The sequence below is a fragment of the Triturus cristatus genome, chromosome 4_1 (assembly GCF_964204655.1).
Source record: "Triturus cristatus chromosome 4_1, aTriCri1.1, whole genome shotgun sequence".
NCBI lineage: Eukaryota > Metazoa > Chordata > Amphibia > Caudata > Salamandridae > Triturus > Triturus cristatus.
In genome coordinates this window covers 590238004-590265847 of record NC_140585.1, presented here as the reverse complement: position 1 = coordinate 590265847, position 27844 = coordinate 590238004, and the positions used below count along the sequence as shown (strand labels likewise).

Here is a 27844-nt window from a genome sequence, read left to right as displayed (position 1 = left end):
TACAACCTGTGTCTGCCCTATCTGGCACTTGGTGGCCTTGATAGTGAGGCCTGCCTTCTGCAGGGCCTCTAACACTTTCCTCAGGTGGACCAGGTGATCCTCCCAGGTGGAGCTAAAGACAGCGATATCGTCCAGATACGCCGCACAGAAGTCGTCCAACCCAGGGAGAACTCGATTCACCAGCCTTTGGAAGGTGGCAGGTGCATTTTTCAACCCAAAGGGCATTACCACGAACTGATAGTGCCCACCCGGGGTAGAAAATGCTGTTTTGGGCTTGGCCTCCTCAGCTAACCTGATTTGCCAATACCCAGCTGTCAGGTCAAACGTACTTAAGTAGCTGGCCGAGGCCAACCGGTCGATAAGTTCGTCTGCTCTTGGTATCGGGTGGGCGTCAGTCTTAGTGACTGCATTGAGACCTCTGTAGTCCACGCAGAACCTCATCTCTTTCTTACCGCCCTGGGTGTGAGGTTTCGGCACGAGCACTACGGGACTAGCCCAGGGGCTGTCCGAGGGTTCAATGACTCCCAGCTCCAACATTTTCTGCACCTCTGTCTTGATGCAGTCTCTGACATGATCAGGTTGCCGATAGATTTGACTCTTGACGGGCAGACTGTCCCCAGTGTCGACCTCATGGGTACACCACTTGGTCTGACTGGGTGTCAGAGAGAACATATGTCGAAAGGATTGAAGAACCTGTTTACAATCCTCTTGTTGATGTCCAGAGAGGCTGCCACAAAAGACAACACCATCTACTGATCCATCGTCAGGGTTCTGAGAGAGCAGGTCTGGGAGAGGGTCACTCTCCTCCTCCTGTCCCTCATCTGTGGCCATGAGCAAGCCCATGCCCTCCCTGTCGACATATGCCTTGAGCCTGTTTACATGGAGCACCCTGTGGGGGCTCCGAGGAGTTCCCAGGTCTACCAAGTAGGTGACCTCTCCCTTTTGCTCAACGATCGTGTGGGGCCCAGACCATTTGTCTTTGAGTGCTGCTGGGGCCACTGGCTCCAGCACCCACACCTTCTGTCCAGGCTGGTACACAGTCAGGACAGCCTTTTGGTCGTGCCAAGCTTTCTGTAATTCTTGGCTCGCCTCCAGGTTTTTAGACGCCTTTTCCATGTACTCCGCCATCCGCGAGCGGAGACCGAGCACATAGTCCACAATGTTTGATGCTGGCTTTCTGAGAGGTCTCTCCCATCCTTCCTTTACCAAACAAAGGGGTCCCCTTACAGGATGTCCGAACAGAAGCTCGAAAGGGCTGTAGCCAACCCCCTTCTGTGGGACCTCTCTGTAGGCGAACAAGAGGCAGGGTATCAGGACATCCCATCTCCGCCGAAGCTTTTCAGGTAGTCCGTGAATCATCCCTTTTAGGGTCCGGTTGAATCTCTCAACCAGCCCATTGCATTGTGGGTGATAGGGTGTGGTGAACTTGTAGTTGACACCACATTCCTTCCACATAGCAGTCAGATATCCCGACAGGAAGTTTGCACCTCTGTCTGAGACGACCTCCTTAGGGAAGCCCACTCTGGAGAACACTCCAAGTAGGGCCCGTGCCACCACAGGTGCTGTAGTGGTCCTAAGGGGAATAGCTTCAGGATACCTGGTGGCGTGGTCCACCACCACCAGTATGAACTTGTGCCCTGATGCTGTCTGGGGTTCCATTGGTCCGACAATGTCGATCCCCACTCGTTCAAAGGGTACCCCCACCACTGGCAGTGGTATGAGGGGGGCCCTTGTCGTGCCACCTGACTTACCACTGGCTTGGCAAGTGACACAGGAGCGGCAAAACTCCTTCGTATCTTCGGACATGTGGGGCCAGTGAAAGTGTGGAACAATTCTGTCCCAAGTCTTATTCTGGCCTAAGTGACCTGCAAGGGGAATCTCGTGGGCCAAGGTGAGAAGGAAACCTCTCAGAGACAAGGGGATGACCAACCTCCTGGTCGCACCAGGTTTGGGGTCTCTTGCCTCGGAGTACAGGAGTCCATCGTCCCAGTACACTTTGTGGGTACCTGTGGCGTTCCCTGCAGCCTCAGCAGCGGCCTGCTGTCTGAGGGGTTCAAGGGAGGGGCAGTCTAACTGTGCCTTCCCCAGGTCTTCCCTGGAGGGTCCCCCTGAGCCCAGAAACTCAACCTGACCAGGTTCAAGCTCTTGCGGCTCAGTTTCCCTCAGTTCTTTAAGGTCAGCCTCCTCGGAGACTTGATCCACGACCTGGGGCAAGGGGGAAGGCGAAGCCTTACCCTTACTGCTCCTTTTCTTGGAAGGTGCCTGGTCCGTTCTTCCAGGATCCAGCACCTGTTCAGTGGGGCATCTTTTGGCCTGTGACCTGGTCACAGCAAGGACATGTGCTGGCAAGCCTAACATCTCCATGTGAGTCCTCTGCTCCACCTCTGACCATTGTGACGTTTCCAAATCATTGCCCAACAGACATTCTACGGGGAGGTCTGAACTAACCACAACCTTTTTCGGGCCACTTACCCCTCCCCAGGAGAAATCAACAACTGCCATACTGTGATTGGTAGTGACGTTGCTGGCATTGGTCACTAGGTAACTGGTACCTAGCATGATCTGTCCAGGGTCCACGAAGTTAGGCGTCACCATGGTGACACTGGCACACGTGTCCCTGTAGGCCTGAGCCACTCTTCCATTTATCAAAGGTGTCTGTCTGTATTTGCCCAAAGTATTTGGACTGGCGTCAGGGGACATATCCATATCCCCTGTACAGACAAGGACGGCCTGAGTGAGCGTGCCGACTAAGTCGTCACTCCCCTCGGTTCCCAAGGTTAACCCAACTAATGCCTTGGGAGGCGCACTACCACTGCTGACTGTACTAGGGGGTGCAGGTGCCTTAGGGGCTGCAGTGGCAGGAGTTTGCCCTCCTTTCTTGGTGCACTCACTAAACCAGTGAGTCTTACTTTTACAGTATTGGCACCACCTTTTTGACTGGCCTTCTTGAGTCTTCTTCTTCTGCGAAGCCTGACCCCCACCCTCTTTGGTTTGTTGGGGACCTGTCGAAGACTTCTGGTCATTTTGTTCGTTCTTGTTACCCTTCTGGTCTGCTTTCTTCTGACCACCCTGGTTCTGATTCTGGTTCTGCTTGACCCTTGTTCTGACCCATCTGTCCGCCTTCTTTCCCAATTCTTGGGGAGAGGTCAGATCCGAGTCGACAAGGTGCTGATGCAACAATTGGTTCTGACAGTTGTTTAAAATCTGTTCTCGCATGATAAGATTGTACAATCCTGTGTAATCAGTAACCTTGCTACCCAGCAACCAGCCTTCCAAAGCCTTAGTGGCACAATCGACAAAGTCAGCCCAATCCTGAGACTGAATTTTCTGGGTGTCCCGGAACAGCACCCGGTACTGTTCCGTGGTTAAGCCGAACCCATCAATCAGTGTGTTCTTCAGGACCTGGTAGTTGTTAGCATCCTCAGCTCTTGTAGTGAGGAGCTTGTCCCTTCCTTTACCTTCAAAGGAAAGCCACAGTATAGCTGCCCACTGACTTGGGGGACGCACTGGACAGTGCAGGCCCTCTCCAAGGCAGTTATCCACTTGTGGATGTCGTCCCCTTGTTTAAAGGGGGGCACGATTTTACTCAGGTGTCTAGTGTCTATACCCCTGTCTTTCTCTCTAAGGAGAATGCTGCCACCAGTGGGATCTAACCCACTTAATTTCTGTTCTCGGGCCAAGGCAAGTCTTTCTTTGGCGAGGGCAAGTTCTTCCCGCTCGATCCTCAGATTGACCTCCCGCATCTTCGCTTCATGCTCCCTCCTCTGAGGGGAAGTCATTCCTCTCTGAGAGGATGCCTGAGAGACATGTGTATGAACCGATCTGCCAGAGCCTCTGGAGAGAGACCTAGCTCGTCCGTTCCCAAGGTTAAGCCTGCTTGAGCGTGGGCCCGGGGCTCCCCCAGTTCCATTCTCATGCCTGCTTAAGTTGGTCCTTGTAAGCCTGCCGACTACCGCTGGACCTTTGTCTGCCTCGTCTCCCGATAACTCGTCCTCGTCCTCCTCCTCTGTGTGAGGGTCGAGGTCCGGGTCACCGAGGGTTCCCTCTAAGGGCGGCATGTTCCCATCTGCACTGGGGGGACCTGTGTTAGAGGACCTCCTAGCATCGTACGCCTCTAAGAGACCTATCAGTATTGCGATGGTAGGGTTAGAACCCTGGTTTAGCTTCCTGGAGGCACACAGTTGTCGCATCTCCTTGAAGCTAAGAGTTGCATATCGTGACACGACCTGTGGAGGGTCACTGACCACTAAGGGAGTCTGCGAAGACTCTCCGTGGATCGACATGCTTTTCTAGTGAGGTGTAAGTGTTGCACCTACCTACACTATGGGTTTACCTACTGATCCCTTGCTAGGAGTTGTAGTCAGGGTGTGCTAAGCCCTGTTACACTACAACAGCCGGTTCAGTAGAACTCGGAGTATTCTAAGTTAAGTTATATGTACCTGGGTACTTATGTGATCTTTCACTGCGATATTCTTAGGATACGTGTGTGGTAAAACAACAGCAAGCTCAAATCCCAACCGCTGCTCACCAATGTGAGAAGTTGGCCTGATATGTAGTGCTCACTATTCTAGTGATCACTGTGTATCATTCCAAACGACCCTTATTGATGATTGGTTGTAAGTCAACCTTTTAGACCAGCTATCCTAGTAGCGTGGATACGAGCAGTCTTAGGCTAAACTCTAGAGGGCGTGTTAAGCCAGCTGTTTACCATCACATATACCCCTTGAACACCAAGTGAAAGGACACCACACAAGTTGTTATGAAAATAAAAGGATATTTATTTATAACAGGACTACCCTGGCTCTTTATGAGTCAGGGAGCTAAGCACACTACAAAACTCTTAGGAAAATACTTCAGTTGCACACTTTACACAAATGCCCGAGGGGCACGAGAAACCACCTACACTAACAGTGAAATGCGAATGGTTAGAGTCTGGAGATACTGATCCCGGAGTGATCCGATCAGTGGGACTAAACGAAAAAGGAACTGGACACTTGTAGAGCGAACCTGCGATGGAGCACCGAGATGCTCGAGTTACCTAGCCCGGAGGCTGCGGCTGCGTGAAGTTCGTCAAGATGTCGGGAGTCCTCGTGTAGTCTCAGGAGCCTGAAAGAAGAAGTTGCTGGCAGGCGACCAGTGACGATGTTCAGAGCGATCCAAGCCTGGATCGGTGGTGAAGGAAAACCTGAAAGCAGAGGGGACTCAGTTCTCAACCGCTAGCCAGCGATCGTGTGGGTACCAGGAGGGTACCGGCGGAAGTCACCTCGACCAGGTGAGTGGGTGACGTCGGACTCGGCTGTTCCTCGGACCAGGAGGCGCGGCGGCGACCAGGATGGAGGGCGAGCTGTCCCACGAAGGTGTCTGCTGTCGATGATGCTGGGCCCAGGAAGGGGCAGCGGATCTTGGCAGTGGCCACCCAAGCGGGGGAGTCAAGATGGCGTCGGGAGTGGACCAGGAGGGTCCGGGGTACTCCTCTGTTGAAGGGGAGCAAGAGCCAGTCTGGAGCAACCAGACTAGTGATGAAACAAAACGTGGTGCGTCGTGAAGCGGGCCACAAGCCAGTCGGCAAGTGGTCGGACAACGCGGTGAACAGCAAGGAGCGGAAGGGCCCCCCACGCAGATCTCGTGGATGCTGGGGAGACAGACTTCGATGCTGGAGCTGCTCAGGGTTTAGGGTTTCTCAAACCCTAGGTGCACTCACTCGAGGGTCCCTCGGTGGGCGTGCTAGATAAGCGTCGTGCAGGTCCTGAAGATAGCCGGTCCCGCAGGTCTCGTCACACCTACGACTCTCAGCTGAGCTGATGAGGGAGGTAAAAGGTCAGAGATGGCAGGGAACTCGGGTCTCGTCGAGCTGGGCAGTCTTGATCCGTAGGAGAGACTTACAGCAAACCGCAAGCGCTTAGGTGGTGCCTGCTGGTGCAGGGTGGCTACTCCTTAGCCACAAGGGAGAGTCTTCAGAAATAGTCAAGAGTTCCTTTCGTGGAAAGTGGTTCGTGATTCGGAGGTATCCGATTATCTGATTATCCAATTTGGGAAGGGGACTCGCTCCTACCTTTATTCTAAGAAAAGGGGCTGGCCCGTGACTAGGTTCTACCTATGGGTGGAGCCAGGAGGGGGGTGGTTACACCCCTATCCTTTGTCCGGCTTCGCGCCAGCTCAGGGGCCGGTGTGCCCCCGAAACTGGTTTAAGCCGGGCTATGCACAGTGAGCACCGGGGTGCCACTTGCAGTCACCTTCCTTTCAGCCCTGCCCACCTGGGATACACAAACCCTGTCTGGGACGGTGCTAACACCGCCCTCGACAGGAAACCCTTTGTCCAAGCTCCCTTTGCTGGAAGGTCCCCCAGCAGCGGGAGGTCAGACTTGTGTCTGGTGGCAGCATCCATTTTGTGATGCTGAGGCTTGAGTCAACTTTAACCGGGGTTCAAGGTTACTTCCATGTCGTGTCCCTCTAAAAGGGGGGGAATGCCAACCCCGTCACCCGGACTGGCGAGGGGTTCGTATTCCCATTCGTATGACACCTTACTCGACATGTGTAGGTGATGCGAGGCCAAAGTTAGCAAATAACCGCTAGGATTATAAGGCATTAAAAGTAGTTGGCCCGCGTCACCATGGAACGGCTATTAGGACTTGGTTCCACAAGCCGTCGACGGGCTCAGCTCGCGCCAGAGCACCGTCCCACATGATCCCCTGCACTCTGCCTTCAGGATTGATAAGGCCTGCCATAGGAGTGACTGATAGGAACCCATGTGTCCATGTTAGGGTTTAGGTGTAGGAATACTACACCTACAGCAACGGGTGATTACACCACGTGGCCCCAGCTGTCGTGCAGCCAGTTGTGTCAGATTTGGGCGGCCATTCCAGGGGTGGCATAATACATGCTTCAGCCCCTGGTAGGCCCTGGGTACACCGATGCCCTGGATACCTGTGGTATGCTGAGACAGGGACTGACAAGGCGGCCCAGTTCCAATTAGTGGATGCACCTAACGTACATGTGTGTTAATTTCGAGAGAGAACAGCTAGGCTGTGGGTCTGATTGGCAGGCCCACAGCCGGAGAAAGTCGTAAACCAATGAAGCAAAAGCAAAAAATCTGGGTGATCATAGGATTGCAGACCCTACTCTCCTACAATTATTTTAAAATTGTAGCAGTAGAAGATAGGCTGCCACACAATAATTTGGTGAATAAGATGAAAACAATTACTTTCCAAGACTACATAATTATAGCTAACCTAGCCCAGATATTTGTATAACTTCACAAAACTGAGGGTCCTTACATTATCTTTCAAAGAAAGTTATAAATGTTTGACATAATGAAACTCCAAGTGACTCCTTAAATTAAAGCACTTTAGAGTCCTCTCCCCGGACCTCCCAACTTCGGCACCCTCCAAGTACTCCAGGTCCCCATTAACAATTCAGGGATTGTTGTTTTTAACACAGTAGATGGGAACTTTTTAATTAAGAACACCTTCATCCCCATACACCTAGCCAATTTTAACCTCTTTTTACAAGCAGATGTCCTCTAAGGTGAGTCGAGGGGGTGGAGGAAGGAGGCCAACAGGGTCATATTCAGATCTCTGTTCGTCCTGACCTCTTGGACCTCAGAAAAATGGCTTAGGAAGAAGCGGAACAGAGCAAAATCCATGGATAGCGATGACCATAAAAAGAGGGCGCTATGTGGGGGGGGTCTCATTTTTTTCATTCACAAATGGACAGGCAGCTGCCCCACTTACTGAATGAGATGCTCTGAAGAAGATTGAGAAATGCGGATACATGTATTTTTTTGTGCCATCACTACCATTAGTGCAGCAGATGCATTGGCACTAGCGCAATGGTGCAAATAATCACTACACTCCAATTAAGGATATGACGCTAGCAAAAAAAAGGGGGGGGGGGGACACGAGCCATTTTCCTGGTTAGTATTGGGGCCCAAGTTCCCCTTGCTGCACAGAGAAAAAGGTCTTTTACAGAAAGGATCAGACTGCCTGCTTTAGGCCTTAGGCCTAGCAGTAATGACCCAGTAGTGTGGGCAGAGGAGTAGGTATAATTGCTGCTGTAGGTGCAATATCACCAGCTCCCAAGGGTGTGAGGTACCAACTAAACCCCTATTATGTCTGTTTTATCAACATTCCTTTCTTATAGTAGCGCTCAGTGCCAGTGTTGCTTAGAGCATTGAACCAATAGCACCAGAGAGGAGAACATTGAAGCAGAGGAGACACCTTAGCTTAGGCCTCAGAGAGAGAAGAAAGGAGAATGGGGGGTTAACGAGGGGCAGAAGAGACTTCCCGCTTCACAAGGCATTCGCTCTTATTAGTGAGGCAGGTGCAGTGATGGCCTGCACAGGAGTGTGAAGGGCCCCTGCATCACAATTATGACAGTCTTAATTTACAATAGAGGCAAGGCGGATAGCATTAGGGCTGAGGGCACCCTTGTTACAAAGAGGCGAGAAATACATGGGAGCTCATGTTTTTTGAAAGGGACAGAGTCTGTTTCAAAACTGGGGTGATGTCCAGGGTGGTGAGGAAGGGGTCAAAGCGGCAGAGGGGATATCCTGCAGCTATCATTAGTGCAGAAGATGCAATTGCATTGGGGCCCATGAATGGGAGGGGCTCACAGAATCCCAAATAATGGGAGTAGTGTTTTGTCTATTTCAGGTTATTTAATGTATTTTCTCATTTATAAGTCTCACATTTAGTGTAGCTTATGAGACACTGAAAAATGATCAATAATCTCATACACACCACCCTCGGTGTTCAGCCCTGCTCTTCTCGCTTTCTACAGTCTTTCAATAAAGTTGTGGGGGGGGCCGACTTCAAAACACTTTAGGAGAGGCTCTGAGTGAAAAATGTTTTGTAGGCCTCTGCCGTAGAGCATAATGGGGGTTAAGACCTCTGAAAACAGTGGCATGAAAAGTATTCTCCGCCCTGGCCAGCTTCATTCTGAGTCTTGTAAAGGATGTTTCTTTGAGCTCGATCCCACGCTCTGGGGTAGCCTCTTTAGGATATGGGATCTACTCCTCCTGAACACACCCGGGCAAGGAAGACTTCAGCACCCATCTGTTCTTCTGGACTTATTCCAAAGCTGCCTTATGGCAAGCACGTTTTGCCTCTTGTTTGGGGTCCTCGAGTACCTTGGCCTCTCACTGTTGTCCTTAATGGGCTAGTTGGTGTTGGCAAGCCAGCGTGAGCCTCGTTATCCAGGAGAGGCAGACCAAATACCAAACATGCTTTCTGGATTGATTTGAAAGCACGTTGTTTACCCTGCCACTCAAATGTAAGTCAGAAAGGATTGCCTCAGCTGTATTGAATGTTATTGTCTCTGAAATCTTGGAAAATTTGTAGCTTGTTCCCGTTATAGCAGATCACCCCCTCCCACCTTCTGTGCCACTTCCAGTATTGTTTCCTTGTCTTCAAAGTGATACAAACAGACAAGAACATCAGGAGGGATTTTGGTTGCGTGGGCAGGCTCAATCAATGCAAAGGGGGTCAGAGCCATGTTCTTCAAGAGCTTCACAGCTAGGCACTGAATGGAACTATTGATGTATCTGCCCGCTTTGCTCAAAGGTACCCCTCTATTAAGGACATTGTGTCAATGGGACCAATTCTCCAGATCTTCCTGTAAGACCACAAGGTGTTCGGTTACAGCCACCGACTGTGAGCAATATTCTACATTTCAAGTGAGCGTTCATATTGAGTTGTTTTCAGAGAGTTGACCCACTGGCCAGGATTATCCACATCATCTCAAATTTAAGACATACTTTTTTTGAGGTCCTTCCAGACCGCCCCAATTTCGTATTTCAGTTCAGTAAAGAATTGTAGCATAAAACCTTTAGTGATAAGCTACTCGTCGGCTGTGCTGGGGTTGGTCTTTTGCTTGTCATCAGTTTCTCTTTGTTTATTATTTGTAGTTCTCCCCTCCCACCTTTTTAAAGGGTGGGATGGGATCTGAAGATGATTTTTGATTGTGGCGTTACGTCTTTGTCTGGTAACCGCCATCATTAGGGGGAGGGGGTCTGTTAACTATAGCACTGTGTGCACGGGGCAATCAGGTAAGGCTTTAGTAAACTCCACACATCTAAGAGGAGCTGATTCAGTGAGGAGAATTGCAGAGTGGTCTGCATTAAGCCAGCCCAATCTGCTGATTCCCCCCCAGGCCCACTGTTGGTGTGTGCTCCAACTGGTTTGCAGTGCCTAGCAGGGCGGGAACCGAGTTTAGATCCAAAGTCCAGGGGGACCACTTGCCTAAGGACTGCGGGCTCAACAAGGGCCAGGAGCCAGTGGCCCAATCACACACGTCATGGGAGGGGGAGACTTCAGGGGGAAGGGTGGAGATTTGAGGAAGGGGGAATATGGCTTACCATACAACCATAGCTGGCATCCCGCAGTGTCCGATCTCTTGAGATGTCCATAATGGCAAAGTGAAGGTAAACATCCATGTGGCCCCCTTCCCAAAGCTCCCTCAACAGGCACAGTCAGATCCACATGGGGGTTGCCAGTGTCCGAGCCAGCAATGTCCGAGTGTATCAGTACAGCGAGCCTCCCTAATCCGCTGATGGAGGCCCGTTCCTAGAGGGAGTTCCCAGGCTGCCACCAGAGCCTGCTCACCACTGGAGACTTCTCCTCGTGTGCAGGTCCAACAAGTGTCTTAGCCCTCTCCTCTGTCTCTTGCCTTTGGAGGTTTGGATTGTGCACATTTCCTCGCCATGTCGAGGGATGCATCCACAGATCTCCAGACCTGTCTACATGGCCCTCCCACCATGGCAGCCATTATTCAGACCTTCACCTGCAGCTCTGTCTGTTTCTTCCCCTCCCAACCCACTCTTGTCTGTGTCGCCGCTTCACTTCCTAACCAACCCTTGTCTGTGTTGCTTATTCCCCTCCCAACCCATCCTTGTCCGAGTTGCTTCTTCCCCTCCCACCACGTGCTCCTGTTACTTCTTCCTCTCCAGGGCTCGAAAAATCATAAAAATGTTACTTGACCTGCAGGTCTAGTAACTTGAATTATCTATTCGACCTAACTATAATGTACTTGATCTGTGAACTGGTCTCAAATTGTGTAATAATATTTTGTCTTACGGAGCAGCCTTTATATATATGGTACACATGATCCTGGTCCTGCTTTTTAGATCACTAATAGCATTGTTATCTGGCCAGAAGCAGGAATATTTTCCAGTTCATGGTTCAAAACTCACTTTTCATAAATATATTACTAGAGTATGATGGAGGTAGTGCACTGCCATTTACCAATAGCACGTTTTCCATTAAAATGGCCACAAAACGTTCCCACTAACATGTCGTTTTACTGATAAAACTACATAACGCATAAATAATGCTTGGAAATTGTGTTTCCGCAAAAATATTTAAAATTTGCACATCACCAAGTAAAGTGTTCTGATTTTGTTTTGATCCTGTAAGAATCTTATTTTTAACCACAGAATTACAAAAATATGTCTTCATAACTATTGAAATCTATTTGAAATGTTTGAACAATTCACTGATTAGCTATTTCAGTGTTGTAAAATCTTACAGCCTTTCATTTCACGTGCTCTGCACAGCGTGCTTGTCACACAGTTCCCTTTACAAAATCCTCTAACTTCAGTCACAGACAAAAAAAAGTGAATGTAGGAAGACAAACTGACTTTTGACCTTTGTCTTGAAGCAGGGTCTAGTTTTACCATATAATGCCTTAGCCATTTCTGTCCCACATCTGAAACATGCGGGTCTTAAGTGGCCCTGCCAGCCAACATGCAGGGGTTTGCTAAATTGCGCATACTGCCCCCAACATTCAATGAAGAAGGCCTTCTGCCTCCCTAATCAGACTACAGATATTTCTCTTGCAAGGCTATGAACTCAGCCACTGTCTTTTGGGTAAACAAGTCCCCAAGCCCCCACTGCCCACTTCTATCCTCGATGTGCACTTCTGTTCTGCACATTACGATGATATAGCACAAATAAAAAACATCCGTTAGTTAGAGGAACACAATGGGGTAAGAATCGGGTGAGGGCTAGCTGGAACATTGCATTTTTTCACATTTGATGTTTTTCTGCTTGCTTTAGAAATTAAGACAGCCACATGACCAAATCAATAATTTATAACCTTTTGTATTCTTCTGCTTTCTTATAAAATTTTCAAGAAGTGACACAAATTGTTGTCGATAATGTACAAATTTTGGTGTGACTGATGATCAAACATCTATCATAACCGGGACTTGTGGTCAAGCAGTTCCTCATTAAAATAATATAAAAGAGCTGCCCTCAGTCCACTCGACGGACCACCTCGCACAAGTGGACCCATGGGTCATGACTAAGGCTCCATGTTTTCCGTTTTTACTGATTTTTACAGATAAATACAGACAGAAAACCATTTATTTTCCTGTCTGTAATTATTTTTAAATGTGGATAAAAATCGAAATTGGGTTGTTTTTGAGTGATTCTAAATGCAGTCTGTCATGACTGCCAGGCCACCAGTTGTGCGGATTGACAGGCAAGGGTATTAAAAAAATAAAGGAAATGTTATAAAGAGCCTTACAGCAGTAGATTTGCACAACATTGATACAAAAATTTGGATGTTTTCTTATAAGTGCATATTTTATCATCTGTGTATAAATCATTGATCCTGTCACGTGTTCAGGCACGAGTGTACGTATGTTAACCGGTTAAATAAATACAGGAATATACACATTTCAGCTTCATTTTTTTCACAAAACCTAAAATAAATATGGATAAATACAGGTTAAATTAGCAAAAAATAAATATGGATAAATACAGACGGAAATAACAAAAATATAAATATCATAAAACCGGGAGCCCTAGTTATGACGCATGTGTGTTCCCACTTAGATATCTTATCTAGCATCTTTGGCTGGGGTTGTAATGCTTATTGTATTTTGAAATTAATTTGCTCTCTCTCGCTCGCTCTCTCTCTAACTTTCCTTTGCATTGCCATGATTTTAGAACTTACTAGATTGCATGTTTTTGCTCTTCACCTGAAATGAGTCTTTGACACTTGTTACTTACTAGACTGCGTTATGTTTGACTAGAGATGTGTCTCTTTGACATTTATTGTTTAAATTGTTTTTTAATAAACTGTGCCACTCTGATTCAGTTCCTGCATCTCACACGTGTGTTTCCTTATTTTAGATAGCGCAACCCTGCTCAAATTAACCCCTTCGCTACTAGGACTCCCCCCTCCCCCGTGCTAAGCCTTTTTTTGGCTATTTGGGGTAGTTTGCGCTTAGGCCCCTGTAACTTTTTGACCACATAAGGTATCCACGGCAAATTTGCGCCCTTTTTCCACCAACATCATGGGGATTCAAAAGGTTCCCAAGGTTGGTGGATTCCCCTGGAGGGGACTCAGAAATTAGCCAAAATACAGCTACATTTTGGTTGTTTGGGGAAAAATGGGAATAAAGGGCACCAGATGAAAGCGTCTGGTTGTTTCCCTGCAAATGGTGTCAAAAAAGGGGTTGTGGTGCTGAAATCACCATCTTCCCAGCTTTCAGGGACAAGCAGACTTTTGTCAGAAAACCAAATTTTTGTACACAGTTTTGGCATTTTTCTGGGACATAGCCTATTTTTGCTATATTTTGTGCTTTCAACCTCCTTCCAGTTAATGGTAGAAATGAGTATGAATGCAATAATGGATCCTGGAGAGCTATACATTTTTAAAATGTAGACAAAATTCTGAATTCAGCAAGGGGTCATTGTGTAGATCCTTCAAGGTTTCTTCATAGAAACTAACAGTTAAATATAGAAATAATTGAAAATTCGTTGAAAAAAACAGCCATTGTGTCAACGTTTTCACCTGTAACTTCTTCTAATTAGGACACCTGTATGAAAGCAATATACCGTTACATTTGCTGGACCTTTCTGGTTGTGGGGATATATAGGACTTGTAGGTTCACCAAGAACCCGACGAACCCAGACCCAATAACTGAGCAGCGTCTTGCAATGGTTTTTTAATATGTACCGGTTATATAGCAATTATTTTGGGAAAATATATACATGAAAAAATTGGTATGAAAGACACCTATGTATTTTTTTGAAATGGGAACAAAATATAGAGTTTAGAAACAGTAGATATTTGCACATTTCCAAAATTGGGAGTACCCATACTAGCATGAGAATTATAGGTCGTTTTTCAAAATGACTTCTTTTTTTAGGTCTCGCCTAACCCAGCGCTTGCGCTGGTCTGGCGAGACTTTAAGAGCTTCAAAAAATGCTACTGCCGGCCACAGCTTGCAGTGCATGTTCGCGGGCGCGCCCTTGAGCAGAGGCGCCATATGGCGCGATTACTGCTGTGCGCGCACCACTCGCGCACATGCACTGCAAGCTGTGGCCGGAGGTAGCATTTTCCCCCCGCGATCACTTTCGCCCCGGGGTTAACTTCCTTGTTTCCTTAACCTTCCATTTTATACAGCGCTGCCCTCTGCTGCACCTCATCCTTTCATACCCATGTGCCCTCCTTTTCCCTGCACTGCAGCCTCCCTCCTTATCATTCCTGTATCCCAATAACTTCACCCCCCCCTTCATTTTGTTCCTTCTAGAGTCCCTGCCTTTCATATCTATGTCTCACTCTATATCATAGCCCAAAACAATTCACATGCACCATTCACTACCTCTTCGGTGCACTGTCCTTTGCACGTGCCATGCAGCACCCCCCAGACATTTACTCCAGTACATCTACTCCTCTAAACAGGTCTGCCTATGCCCCATCTCCCTCCCATGACACCTTCTGTCCCCAACACATTTCTTCTTCAGTAACCCACTTCTTAGGCTTTACCCCTCTACAACTCTCTGTACAGCTTAGTTTATATACCCTTTCTTTGACTTTTCTACACCCTACATATTTCCCTACACTACTTCACCTTCCAGCCCACTGCCCGTTTCTGTATCTACAAGCCTTCTCCATACGAGGCCACCTTTGCCATCACCTCCCCTACACATGACCCATGTATAGTGTCAACCCCTACTCATGGTTAGCTCTTCTACTCACCCTCTACAACGTCACACTCCAATCTTTTTTATTTATTTTTATTGCAGATTTATATAGCGCGAACTCGACCCGAAGGATGCGCTTTACATGAGCACCAGTTACGTTACGTCCTTTATACTGCCCCGCTACACCCTTCTCCTTCCTTTCTCAGCATTGTCTCGTCTACATATTCCCCTGGTAAACATTATCCGCCTGTTCCACGGCGTGCATGGCAAGCTCTGCCCTCTTCTTTGACAGCTGAGGCCGCTCCCTCTGGCTCGCACGTCTGTGGGGAAGCCCTGGGGTGTCAAGGGCCGGCCCACACGGCCTCACTGACTGGAAGCCCATCACACAGCTTTTCTGTACACCCCCGAACACCTGGAACGCTTTGCCAGCTAGCCCGAGGGCAATCACGGATTACAATGCTTACAGAAAATCCCCGTAAAACCCATCTATTCACTTCCCTGTTTCGTAAGGTTAGCGGGTGAATTATGTCACAATTCCGGTCTATTTTAATCGCCAAGAGAAGGCTGGTTGGTAACATAGTACTGACACATCTTCGTACACGTAAACTACCACACAACGCACATGTATCCTCTCCGACTAACGTGGAGAAGCACACTTACAGGCACAACTGCATACACTGACAACGGCTAACACACTTGACACACCGAGGCTTCAACATGAACATATGCACACAATCGCACTGGCACATTTCCTTATGCATGCACATACTAACAGCAACACATACACCAATTTATAAAACACATACCGACCCACGAATACATACATTGACGAGCAGATTGAGATACACACACTAACAAGTATATAAACGTACTAGCGGACACACAAACTTACATGCAATCAAGAAATAACGCCCATAGCACAATTCCGCAGGCAAAATGACAGAAACATGGACATACACGCACGAAGGCAAACGCACACAAACATGGACGCACACACAACCTAGAGCTGATACAGACTGGCAACGTGTGTTCATGTACAAACTGACACATGGGACAAAACCAATACGCATGCACTGCCAAAAAGAAAGACTCCTACCCACAGGCACATATACACACAGACATGAACATTCATACATGTACAAAAGGCATAAGACGCCCACAAACACCAGCAAGAACATGCTCTACTTAAAGTGAATCAAATTGCTTGAAGGCCAGATATGCACGAAAAAAGGATCGTCAACCAGCGGAGCAACTAGACAAAACTTTTTTGAGGAATGGGGAGCTCAGCTAACCAAGGGCATAACAAAACCTGATGAGGCCCCCCTGCGAAGTACATGGAGCCCCCCCCCCCCCACCTCAGTGCTGACTGAGCTATGAAGTGGCAAGAAAGAGGCATGTAAAAACTGAATGCACGGGCTTAGAAATGTACCGTTTTTTTCGGCAATATTTCCTTACTCTCTAAAAGTAGTATAGAAATTCTCATTAGTATAGACTTCACCAGCCACCGTATTATGTTTTTAATCCTGAGTTTTCACAACCACACACACACACACACACACAACCACAAGAACACACAACCACACACACACAATAACACAAACGCACATCCACACACACAACCACAACTACACACACAACCACAACACACAAACACAACTACACACACAACCACAACCACACACACCCAAAACCACAAACACAAGCACTCACACACAACTACACACAACCACACCCACACAGCCAAACACACACACACAACCTCAAACACATGTACACAACGATACACACACAACCACCCACACACACACAACCACCCACACACACAAAACCACAACACACACAACCACAACACACACACAACCACACAAACAACCACAACCACACACGCACACAACCACACACAACCACACACACAACCACAAACAGTTTTGGGGCTGTCAGCATAAATACGCTGTCACCAAACACGATGAACACCTCGGGAAAGTTTGGGAAGTCACCCCCAACTTTGAAACCACTTGCTGTTGCAGAGTGTGTGCTGTACAGATGGCAATACCTAGACACAGCGGACTGTTGCAAGGAATGCTTTGGAGGCTGACTGACCTCAGTCTGTGCATTAGTTCACCCCGTCTTGGCGCTGCATGAAAACAGAGTGCCCACTGTCCAGCATGAAGTGAAACATTGTGATCGGGCTGGAGATGCTATTTAGCAATCTGCTTAGAACATTGTGTTTCATTTATGGCATTAAACATAAAGGAGCACTGGCAACGCTGATAAAATGGATTTCATTTTGAGTAGTGACTAAAACTTTTTTTAAAAGCCTGCAGTACTGAAACAAGCATTTGCAATGCAATAGGTCTCGCATTTGCAAAAGTTTAAGCTATTGCCATTGTTCATGACAATGCCTTTTTTATCTATTTTATAAAACAAACACATAAATAAATGCCATTATCATTTACAATGCCAATAGCTAGTGTTGCATTATTATTAGCAATGCCAACTGCTCACACTTTTATAATGCGAGACCTATTGCATTGCAAATGCTTGTTACACATTGTCTTTCATTTGGAAGGCAGAAATGCATCGAAAGTCAATAGGTAATAACATTTGCTCTACAATTCTGAGTTCCCCCAAGTCTCCCGATAAAAATGGTACCTCACTTGTGTGGGTAGGCCTCGTGCCCGCGTCAGGAAATGGCTCAAAATGCAACGTGGACACACCAAATTTCACAGCGAAAAATGACCCTTTTTTTGCAAAGTGCCTAGCTGTAGTTTTTTAACCCTAGCTCTGCCGGCACCTAGAGAAACCTAGCAAACCTATACATTTTTTAAAAAAAGACACCCAGGGGAATCCAGGATGGGGTGACTTGACTGGCTCTCACCAGGTTCTGTTATCCAGAATCCCTTGCAAACCTGAACCATTGTCAAAAAACCACATTTTCCTCACATTTCTGTGGTGGAAAGTTCTAGAATCTGCATGGATCCACAAAATTCCACCCACCCCGCGTTCCCCAGAGTCTTCCGAGAAAAATGGTACCTCACTTGTGTGGGTAGGCCTAGTGCCTGTGACAGGAAAAGGCCCAAAACGCAAGGTGGACACACCACATTTTCTTTTTTAAACATTTTTATTAAATTTTTCCATCAGCGCAGTGAAACCAACAACAGGGAAAAATAAAGGACTCAATCCTCGGTGTACATATCAGGAGAAATCCGTACTTCCCGCGCTTCCTCCCTAATACCCCAACCCTCCACCCTCTCTACCCCCACCCCTGTCAGTGTGCCCGCGTCAACCCCTCCTGCACTTCTGCTGGGAGGGACCCGGAGTCTGGGAAATCCGAGCCTAGGGTAATCAAAAGAACCTGTCCACTGTTCTTAAGAGACCGGAGACCGCCCCCCCCGCCCCCCATCCAGATCCCAGCCGCCCACCACGACTATTCTGCAGTTACCAATACATTGTGCAAACGCTGAGTCCTCCACCTGTGTACCTAAATGGCCCTATCCAGGGCGGTCTCCCCAGTCGCCCCAGGGGGCCCCACCCTGGGTTCCACACTCCTATCCCCGTCCACAGGATCCCTATCCTCCTCATTCAACTCCTCCAAGGATCTAAGCCCTTCCACCAGAGCTCCCCATGCCCGTGCCGCCTCCAGCGCTTTGTCATTAGACGTGCGTCTGGCCATCTGCAGGCGCAGAGTCCCTTCGCTCCCCGCCCAGGACAAGAAGCTCGCCTTCCATCTCCGAAAGCTCGGCCCAGATCTAGCCTTCCAGTGCATAGTGAGCTCCCTCTTCGCCATTATCAATCCTAAATTATAAAACTTGCTCGTAATTTTGGTTTTGGGGGTGTGCGGAAACCACAACAACAGGCAAGTCCCCATCTCCGCCTCCAGCTCTCGCTCCGTCACTTGATTCAGGCACGCCACCACATCTATCCAATAAGAGCCCAGTCCCACACCGGACCAAAACATATGACCAAAATCAGCACCCTCCACGCTGCACCGAGGACACACCACATTTTCACTGTGAAAAATGACCCTTTTTTTGCAAAGTGCCTAGCTGTAGTTTTTTAACCCTAGCTCTGCTGGCACCTAGGGAAACCTAGCAAACCTATACATTTTTGAAAACTAGATACCCGGGGGATGCTAGGGAGGTATGGCTTGCATGGAACCCCCGCCAATGTTTTCTTACCCAGAATCCCCTGCAAACATCACATTTAGCTGGAAAAAAATCACTTTTTCCACACATTTTTGTGTGGAAATGTTGTGGCATCAACGGGCTGACACAAATTTCCTACCACCCAGCATTCCCCCAGGTCTCCCGATAAAAATGGTGCCTCACTCGTGTGGGAGGCCCAAGTACCCGCGACAGCCAAGAGCCCAAAACGTATTGAGGCGACATCAAAATTGCCTATCACAAAACATCCTGGTTTTGCAAGGGGGGTCACCTGGGTTTTAGGCACCGTGCTAGGTGGCCACCTAGGGAAACCTACCAAAACCACACATTTCTGAGAAGTAGACACCCCAGGGATTCCAGGGAGGTATGGCTTGCGTGGATCCCTCAACGTTTTCTTACCCAGACTCCCCTGCAAACCTCAAATTTAGCTGAAAAAAAATCACTTTTCCACACATTTTTGTGTGGGAAAGTTGTGGCATCACCGGGCTGACACAAATTTCCTACCGCCCAGCGTTCCCCCAGGTCTCCCAATAAAAATGGTGCCTCACTCGTGTGGGAGGCCCAAGTACCCGCGACAGGCAAGGGCCCAAAACGTATTGAGGCGACAATAAAATTGCCTATCACAAAACGACCTGGTTTTGCAAGCGGGGTCACCTGGGTTTTGGGCCCCGTGCTCGGCGGCCACCTAGGGAAACCTACCAAACCCACACATTTCTGAAAACTAGACACCCCGGGGATTCCAGGGAGGTATGGCTTGCGTGGATCCCCCAACGGTTTCTTACCCAGAATCCCCTGAAAACCTCAAATTTAGCTGAAAAAAACTAACTTTTTCCAAACATTTTTGTGAGGGAAAGTTGTGGCATCACCAGGCTGACACAAATTTTCTACCACCCAGTGTTCCCCCCAGGTCTCCCGATAAAAATGGTGCCTCACTCGTGTGGGAGGCCTAAGTACCTGCGACAAGCAAACAAGTGTAAAACAGGTATACTGAAAAGGAGGATAAATCCTCAAGGATGGAAATACAAGAGACCTTCAAAAGTGAAGGGAGGTTAAGGAGTATAATCCATATGTCATAGTTGTCATAGGGTTTTATTAGGCGCACATATCAACCGGAGGGGTCTTAAAGAGCTGTAGCGAATGCTGGTGAAGGTTTTAAGCTTTTTTCTGAACATATGTGGCAAAAATACATGATGGTAATACATATGACTCTCCTTAAGTGGCAATATTCACTTCTATTAAAGGAGATGGCAATTTCTCGTAAAACATGACAGACCATCTTTTCCGCTACAGCAACTGCTGTTGCACAGTGTAAGCCTCATATGCCTTTCTCAACTCGCACTCTGGTTAATAATATAAATTAACAGGTGTCCTTTTCAGCACCATACTAGTTATTAATTGTACAGCAACCCGCTACATCAAAATACACAATCTTGGCCAACCCTTAATAAAACAGCTGCTGTCTTCAGCATGCAAAATGTTTATCCCATTAAGGGTAGTAAGGATGTATTTGCATGCAAGTACATATATGTAATTATTTTGGAGAATTCTATTGAGGGTTTAAATACGGCAATGTAAATGAACATGAGCATATATAAAAATGTGTATTAAAAGTTATGCTTTATATCTCTATACTAAAAAATATAATAAAGAAATTAAAGAGTTCTGTCATTGAAGCAGAACCTTCAAATGCTTTTACATGCTTCCTGCCACACTATCTAGAAGATGTTAAACTCAGTTGACTATATTTAAGTACTGCAATAAAACCACATGCACTATGCTTCTTACTTTTGCACAACCATATGCGAAGAACAAGAGGGTGAGTGAAATAGAGAATTTAAGAAAGTACAAGAGAGAGAACATGAGATAGAGATCACCAGAAAGAGATACGAAGACCACTCAAAGAGTCCATGAACAGAGAAAGCGATATCAAGTAAAACAAGCATATGCAAAGCGAATAGGTCTCGTCCATGTGAGAGCTATTGGCTTAGGCAATGTGTTTGAGCCATGTTGTACACCAGTGTGGCTAATGTTCAGCATGGCTTAACTTTAGTGGCGTGGTGTGGGGTAGATTGAATTGGTGTAGAGTGGAATGCAGTAGATTGGAGTAGTGTGGTAGACTGGGGTAGCGTAGAGTGGGGTAGGTTGGTTTACAGTAGCGTGGAGAGAGGTAGACTGGGCTAGCATGGAGTAGGTTAGATTGGTTTACAGCAGAGTGGGGTAGATTGGTGTGGGGTAGAGTGGAGTAGAATACAGTGGGGTAGAACGAGTGGAGAAGAGTGGGGTAGATTGGTGTGGGGTAGATTATAGTGGGATGGGGTATAGTGGAGTGGGGTAGACTAAACAGGTGTATGGTAGATTTGGATGGATTGCGGTAGATAGGAGTTTGGTAGACTGGGATAGAGTTGAGTGAGTATATTGGGGTAGATTAAGTGGGGCAGATAGATTGGAGTGGGGTAGATTGGGTGGAATAGAGTAGAGGAGTGGAGTGGGGTAAATTGGAGTGGGGCGTGGTAGATTGGGGTAGAGTGGAGTAGGCTAGATTAGACTGGAGAAGTGTGGAGTAGATTGGGTGGATTAGAGTAGAATGATGTAGGGTAGATTGCGTGGATTGGAGTAGGGTAGAGTGGAGGGGGAGATTGGGGTAGGGAGGATTAGTGTAAATTCGAGTAGAGTGGAGTGGGGTAGATTGAGTGGATTAGAGTGGGGGTAGATTGGAGTGGAGTAGAGTGTGGGTAGATTAGGGTGGAGTGGGGTCGATTAGGTGGATTAGAGTATGGTAGATTGGAATGGTAGAGTGGAGTATATTGGAGTGGGGTGGATTGGGTTGGGGTAGATTAGAGTGGAGTGGGGTAGAATAGCATGGAGGGGCGTAGAGTGGAAGGGAGTGGAGTGGCGAGCCGTGTCTTACATAGGAGTGTCGTGGAGTGGCATGGCATAAAGTGGGAGGGCATAGAGTGGAGCTTGGTGTTGTAGTGATGTGGTGTAGAATGTTATAGAGAGGAGTAGTGTAAAGTACAGTGCCGCAGTGTGGAGCATGCATGGTGTGATAGTCCACTGCCATTACAGACAACACATTCCCACTTGAAAAGGCCCACTACATTTGCACAGACATACAGTTTTACTGCTAATGATAATGTGTGGAAATGTCATCACCAAGTGTATTGATTTGTTTTGATCATCCTAAAATATTTCTTTCCACCACACTTCAGAATTACAAACAAAAAAAACATATGCGGCTCTCACACCACTTCAGATTTATATATTTATTTTTTTAAATGCTCGTACTTTTACTATCGCTACCTGTCTACATTACAACTTCTATCGGAAATTTAAAGCTATTGCATGTAATGTACATGTCCCCAACTGCTAGCTGTTATGTTAATAAAAAAATATATATTTATATAAAATAAAAATTACCAAAAAAAATATGCCTAATTTCTCATTCTGATGTATTCTGAAATATCAGCACAGTTCTTTTTTGTTGTGTGCTAGGAATGATAACATCCTACAGCCTGTACTCTCACATGGGTACTCAGCCGGAAGGATTGCCACATACATTCTCTCACTTTGAACTCAGCAAAAGAAAAGTAAACACCAATTTCCCTTGGAATACAAAATCAGACATTTGAGCTCTATCTTTGAATGTACAGCAAATGAGACAAGATAAGAACAAGATTTAAAGGCCTGTTAACAGATAGCGAGTTCTCATGGGAGAGACTAAGTCAAGCTGGACAGCGTAAAACAACAAGCAAATGACAGAGCCATCTAGGAAAATGCACTCAGTAGAGTGGCTCAGCAAAAACAAAAATATAGGTCCCAAAAGTGCAAGCAATGTAAGGACACAAGTACTTGGACCATGCTCTAGGGGAGGGTCACATGCAAAAAGAGGGAAGTGCTGACCGCAGAACGGACTAGCAGGAAGCAAGCAATTGAGAGTAGCTTTGAAGCCCACCACTGGTAAGTAATGGGAGGGCTCCAAGCCCACTAACAGAAAACAAAATGTCTCAAAGATACATCGCATGCACTGTCTACACGAGACCCAAAAAAAACAGAGTGGGAGGAGACAGGGAAAATTTTTGAGAGTGATTTAAAACCATAAATGAAACGTTTGATTCCTTTGAGCACACATCTTTTTTTACTTCCCAAACATCAAACTGGTCCCATGACTTTAGCAGGTAGGTAATGCTGAATGATACCAGAGAAAAACCTTTATTAATACTTACCTCTCCAGATGCTTCATCAACCAAAGATATTTGAGTTGGTGTATCAACTTCGATAGTAACCTATAAATTATATTAAAAAAATAAGACACATAACTAATGGGCTACTTTTGAGTAGTCACAGAAAATTAATTTTCACAGTTAATTGTAGACTTTGCAAATGCTGCTGAGCTGTATGAATTGTTTCAACATACAGAATGAGATTGCTCATGGCAAATGTATCATATATAAAGTCAACTGCCTCCAGTGCCACTACACCAAACTATGAAACGGATTCAGCTAATTTACCCGTGTATGACATTCTACTACACCTGTTATGTCTCACATCTACAGACCTCACTGTTCTGAAACCGGTTTACCACAATGCAAAGAGTAATATTCGGCCTGAACGAGAAAACTTACGATACGTTTCGCCCAAAAACTGTACTTTAGATTCGTAAGAAGCAGCTCTTTGGTGACTGGAGAACAGTAGAGATGCACTTTCAAGCTAAAGGTAAAGAAACAAAAGAGGAAGTGAATGTGTTTAATTTTAAATACTATAAACTAGTAGTAGCAAGAAACACACAGTTGTGATAAGTGTACCTGCATTCCAGCCTTCGTTTCAATGAAGGGGCTCGCAGTCCTCTCATATGATCTTAAAAACATAAAATAAAAACATTATAATTATAAGAATATATGTAGATAAGCTTAACAAATATATAATTAGCAGAAAAGAAAAACATTTTTCAGAATCTCTGAATCAATAAATCTTTCTCTGCGTTTCCTTGAATGTCTACTTTTCAGAACTTTATTACCCATATTGTAAGCGAGGCACTTATTTTGGGAAGTTCTCGGATTACATAAAAAACAACAGCATGCCTTTGCTTATTTATAGCTGCTCACAACAGACCACAACTCAGTACTATTTACCGAAAAGGATAACTTTGATATATTGCATTTTGGGGGATTTGGGTGACTAAACATGAAAATGGTGCTTTCCAGCCTCTCCCCCTGCCCCCAATCAATCAATCAATTAATCAGGGCATTTATAGAGCGCGCTACTCACACGTGAGGGTCTCAAGGCGCTTAAGGGAGGGGGGGAGCCGCGACTGCTCGAATAGCCAGGTCTTGAGGCGTTTCCTGAAGGTGAGATGGTCCTGGGTCAGTCGTAGGTGTGCGGGGAGGGAGTTCCAGGTTTTGGCTGCCAGGTAGGAGAACGATCTTCCTCCGGTGGCGGTTCTGCGGATCCGAGGGACGGTGGTGAGAGCGAGGTTGGTGGAGCGGAGCTGGCGTGTGGGGGTGTAGAACGAGAGGCGGCTGTTGAGGTATTCGGGGCCCATGTCGTGGAGTGCTTTGTGTGCGTGGGTGAGGAGCCTGAATGTGATCCTCTTGCTGACGGGGAGCCAGTGCAGGTTTCTCAGGTGGGCGGATATGTGGCTGTGGCGAGGGATGTCGAGGATGAGCCGTGCGGAGGCGTTCTGTGTGCGTTGGAGTCGTTTTTTAAGTTTGGCAGTGGTTCCTGCGTAAATTGCGTTTCCGTAGTCCAGTCGGCTGGTGACGAGGTCCTGGGTGACGGTCTTCCTGGTTTCGGTGGGGATCCACCTGAAGATTTTTCGGAGCATGCGCAGGGTGTTGAAGCAAGAGGACGAGATGGCGTTGACTTGCTTGGTCATCGTGAGCGAGGAGTCCAGGATGAATCCCAGGTTGCGTGCGTGGTCCGATGGTGTTGGCGCGGAGCCCAGCGCTGTGGGCCACCAGGAATCGTCCCTGGCGGATGGGGATTGTTCGAGGATGAGGACCTCCGTCTTGTCTGAATTCAGCTTCAGGCGGCTGAGTTTCATCCATTCTGCGACGTCCTTCATTCCTTCCTGGAGGTTGGTTTTGGCGGTGGCTGGGTGTTTGGTGAGGGAGAGTATCAGCTTGGTGTCGTCGGCGTAGGAGATGATGTTGATGTTGTGTTTGCGTGCGATGGCGGCAAGGGGGCTCATGTAGATATTGAAGAGGGATGGACTGAGCGAGGAACCTTGGGGTACGCCGCAGATGATCTCTGTGGCCGCTGACCGGAAGGGAGGGAGGCGGACTCTCTGGGTTCTGTCGGAGAGGAACGAGGAGATCCAGTCCAGGGCCTTTCCTTGGATCCCAGTGTTGAAGAGGCGGGTTGTTAGGGTGCGATGTCATACGGTATCGAAGGCTGCCGAGGGTCTAGGAGGATGAGAGCGGTAGTTTCCCCGTTGTCCATCAGGGTCCTGATGTCGTCGGTGGCTGCGATGAGGGCGGTCTCGGTCCTGTGGTTGGCTCGGAATCCGGACTGGGATGGGTCGAGCGAGTTGTTTGCCTCGAGGAAAGCGGTCAGCTGTTTGTTGACGGTCTTCTCGATGACTTTAGCCGGGAAGGGAAGAAGAGAGATGGGGCGGATGTTCTTGAGGTCTTTGGGGTCCACTGTGGGTTTCTTCAGAAAGACGTTGATTTCTGCGTGCTTCCAACTCTCAGGGAAGGTGGCGGACGTGAAGGAGTTGTTTATGATGTTCCGGAGATGGGGTGCGATGATGGTGTCGGCTTTGTTGAAGATGTGATGGGGGCATGGGTCAGAGGGGGAGCCGGAGTGGATGGAGTTCATGGCGTTGGTGGTGTCTTCAATGCTGATGGGGGTCCAGGCGCTGAGGGTGGTGGTCAGGGTCGTTGGTTCGATGACTGGAGGCGTAGTCTGGGTCCCGAAGCTGTCGTGTATGTCTGCGATCTTGCGGTGGAAGTATGTGGCGAGGGAGTTGCAGAGGTCTTGTGACGGTGTGATGTCGTTGTTGCTGGCGCTGGGGTTGGAGAGCTCTTTGACGATGCTGAAGAGTTCCTTGCTGTTGTGGGTGTTGTTGTCTAGCCGCTCTTTGAATCAATCAATCAATCAATCAGTGACACTTATAAAGCGCGCTACATACCCGTAGGGTCTCAAGGCGCTGGGGAGGGGGGGTGCCGCTACTGCTCGAACAGCCAGGTCTTCAGCTTCAGCTTCAGCTGAATGATGACCTTTTGGTGGAGCGGATCAGCTGGTGGTGTTCGCGGGTGGCGTTCTTGAGGGCTGCCATGTTTTCTGTTGTCCGTTCGTGGCGCCAGGTTTTTTCGAGGGTTTGGCAAGATTTCTTTGATTCTTTGAGGGCGTCTGTGAACCATGAGGTTTTCCTGTTGCCGGTCTAGCCTGGGGGGTTTTTCAGGGGGGCGAGGTTGTCGGCGCAGTGGGTGATCCACTGTGTGAGGTTGTGGGCTGCGTTGTTGGTGTCAGCGGTGTCGGCTAGCGGGTTCTGGCTCAGCGATGAGAGGAGCTGGTCTGTGGTGATTTTGCTCCAGCATCTGCGGGGGATCTGTTGTGTGCGGTGGTGGGATGTATTCTTTTTGAAGGTGAAGTGGATGCATCTGTGGTCGGTCCAGTGTAGTCCGGTGGAGTGGCTGAAGGAGACGTGGTTGCTGGCAGAGAAGATGGGGTCTAGCGTGTGGCCCGCCAGATGGGTGGGGGTGTTCACCAGTTGCTTGAGTCCGAGGTTGGCGAGGTTGTCGAGCAGGGTGGTGGTGTTGTTGTCGCTGTTTTTCTCCAGGTGGAAGTTCAGATCCCCAAGGAGGATGTATTCTGGTGAGGCTAGGGCGTGTGGGCTGATGAAGTCGGCGATGGTTTCGCTGAATTGTGTGCGCGGGCCCGGAGGTCTGTAGATGAGCGTTCCTCTAAGGGTGGTCTTGGGGTCGGTGTGAATCTGGAAGTGCAGGCGTCGGAGAGTGTGTCTTCGGTGTTGGTTGTGATGTTGATGGTGTTCACAACCCCACTTTGCCTTCAACCACAGTGAGGTAATATCCAGTCCAGTTATTTTTGTAACCACACCCTTAATAGGAGATTTTACATCAATCCTGAAGAGTCCCAAGCTAGGCACATAAATGAGGGCATGAAAATAAGTTCAAATAGTACACTGTTTGGCCAAATGTTTTGGCCAGGATTGAAAGACATGACTCCTCGCTCCACACTTTCCAATTAGCTGACTAGATCACTACTGGTGTGACGGTGACTCTGATGGCAAGGCCGAGGGATTACCCTTCTCAGGGAAATATCTATGTGTTGCTGGACTGCATGAATTTATAATATAATGCTTAGTCCCAGAATAATTCGGTAAAGTGGTATAGCTGGGATTAGAGGTCAAATTGATGGCAAAAATATACCTACTGGACCACATGCACTGAGCCTATATCCAAGTTCCCCATACAAGTTCCTTTAAAGGAAAAAAGGCAGAAGTGGATTAGGACACCTCTTCTTTGGGTCTTGAGGCAGTTGGTGGTTACTCAGCAGTATCCGTGGTGGATACTGTTGTTTACCACTGGTGTTTCAATTAAGACTTTTGTTCCATTTGGATGACTAAGTTATTCACTTTGTAAACTTGCTTTGCTAAAGACAAATAACCAGCAATTAAGGCTTATTCCAGGAGGTAGTAAAGAGAACTCAAACGCAGTATGATAATCATACTTAATAAGCTCAATATGCAGCTAAGTTATACAATTTGAACGGGCATAATTTAGA

At 47.6% G+C, this 27844-nt stretch overlaps 1 protein-coding gene across 1 annotated transcript in view; it reads right to left on the bottom strand.

The window, feature by feature from the left end:
* Positions 1 to 27844, bottom strand: part of DCLRE1C (DNA cross-link repair 1C) — a 483826-nt gene that overhangs the window by 432640 nt on the left and 23342 nt on the right. The window contains exons 2-4 of the mRNA XM_085652918.1: positions 23902 to 23953; positions 23722 to 23806; positions 23323 to 23382 (exon numbers count right to left, since the gene is read on the bottom strand). Of these exons, the coding sequence (XP_085509044.1) occupies positions 23323 to 23382; positions 23722 to 23806; positions 23902 to 23953 (197 nt within the window). The remainder of the gene's footprint in view (positions 1 to 23322; positions 23383 to 23721; positions 23807 to 23901; positions 23954 to 27844) is intronic.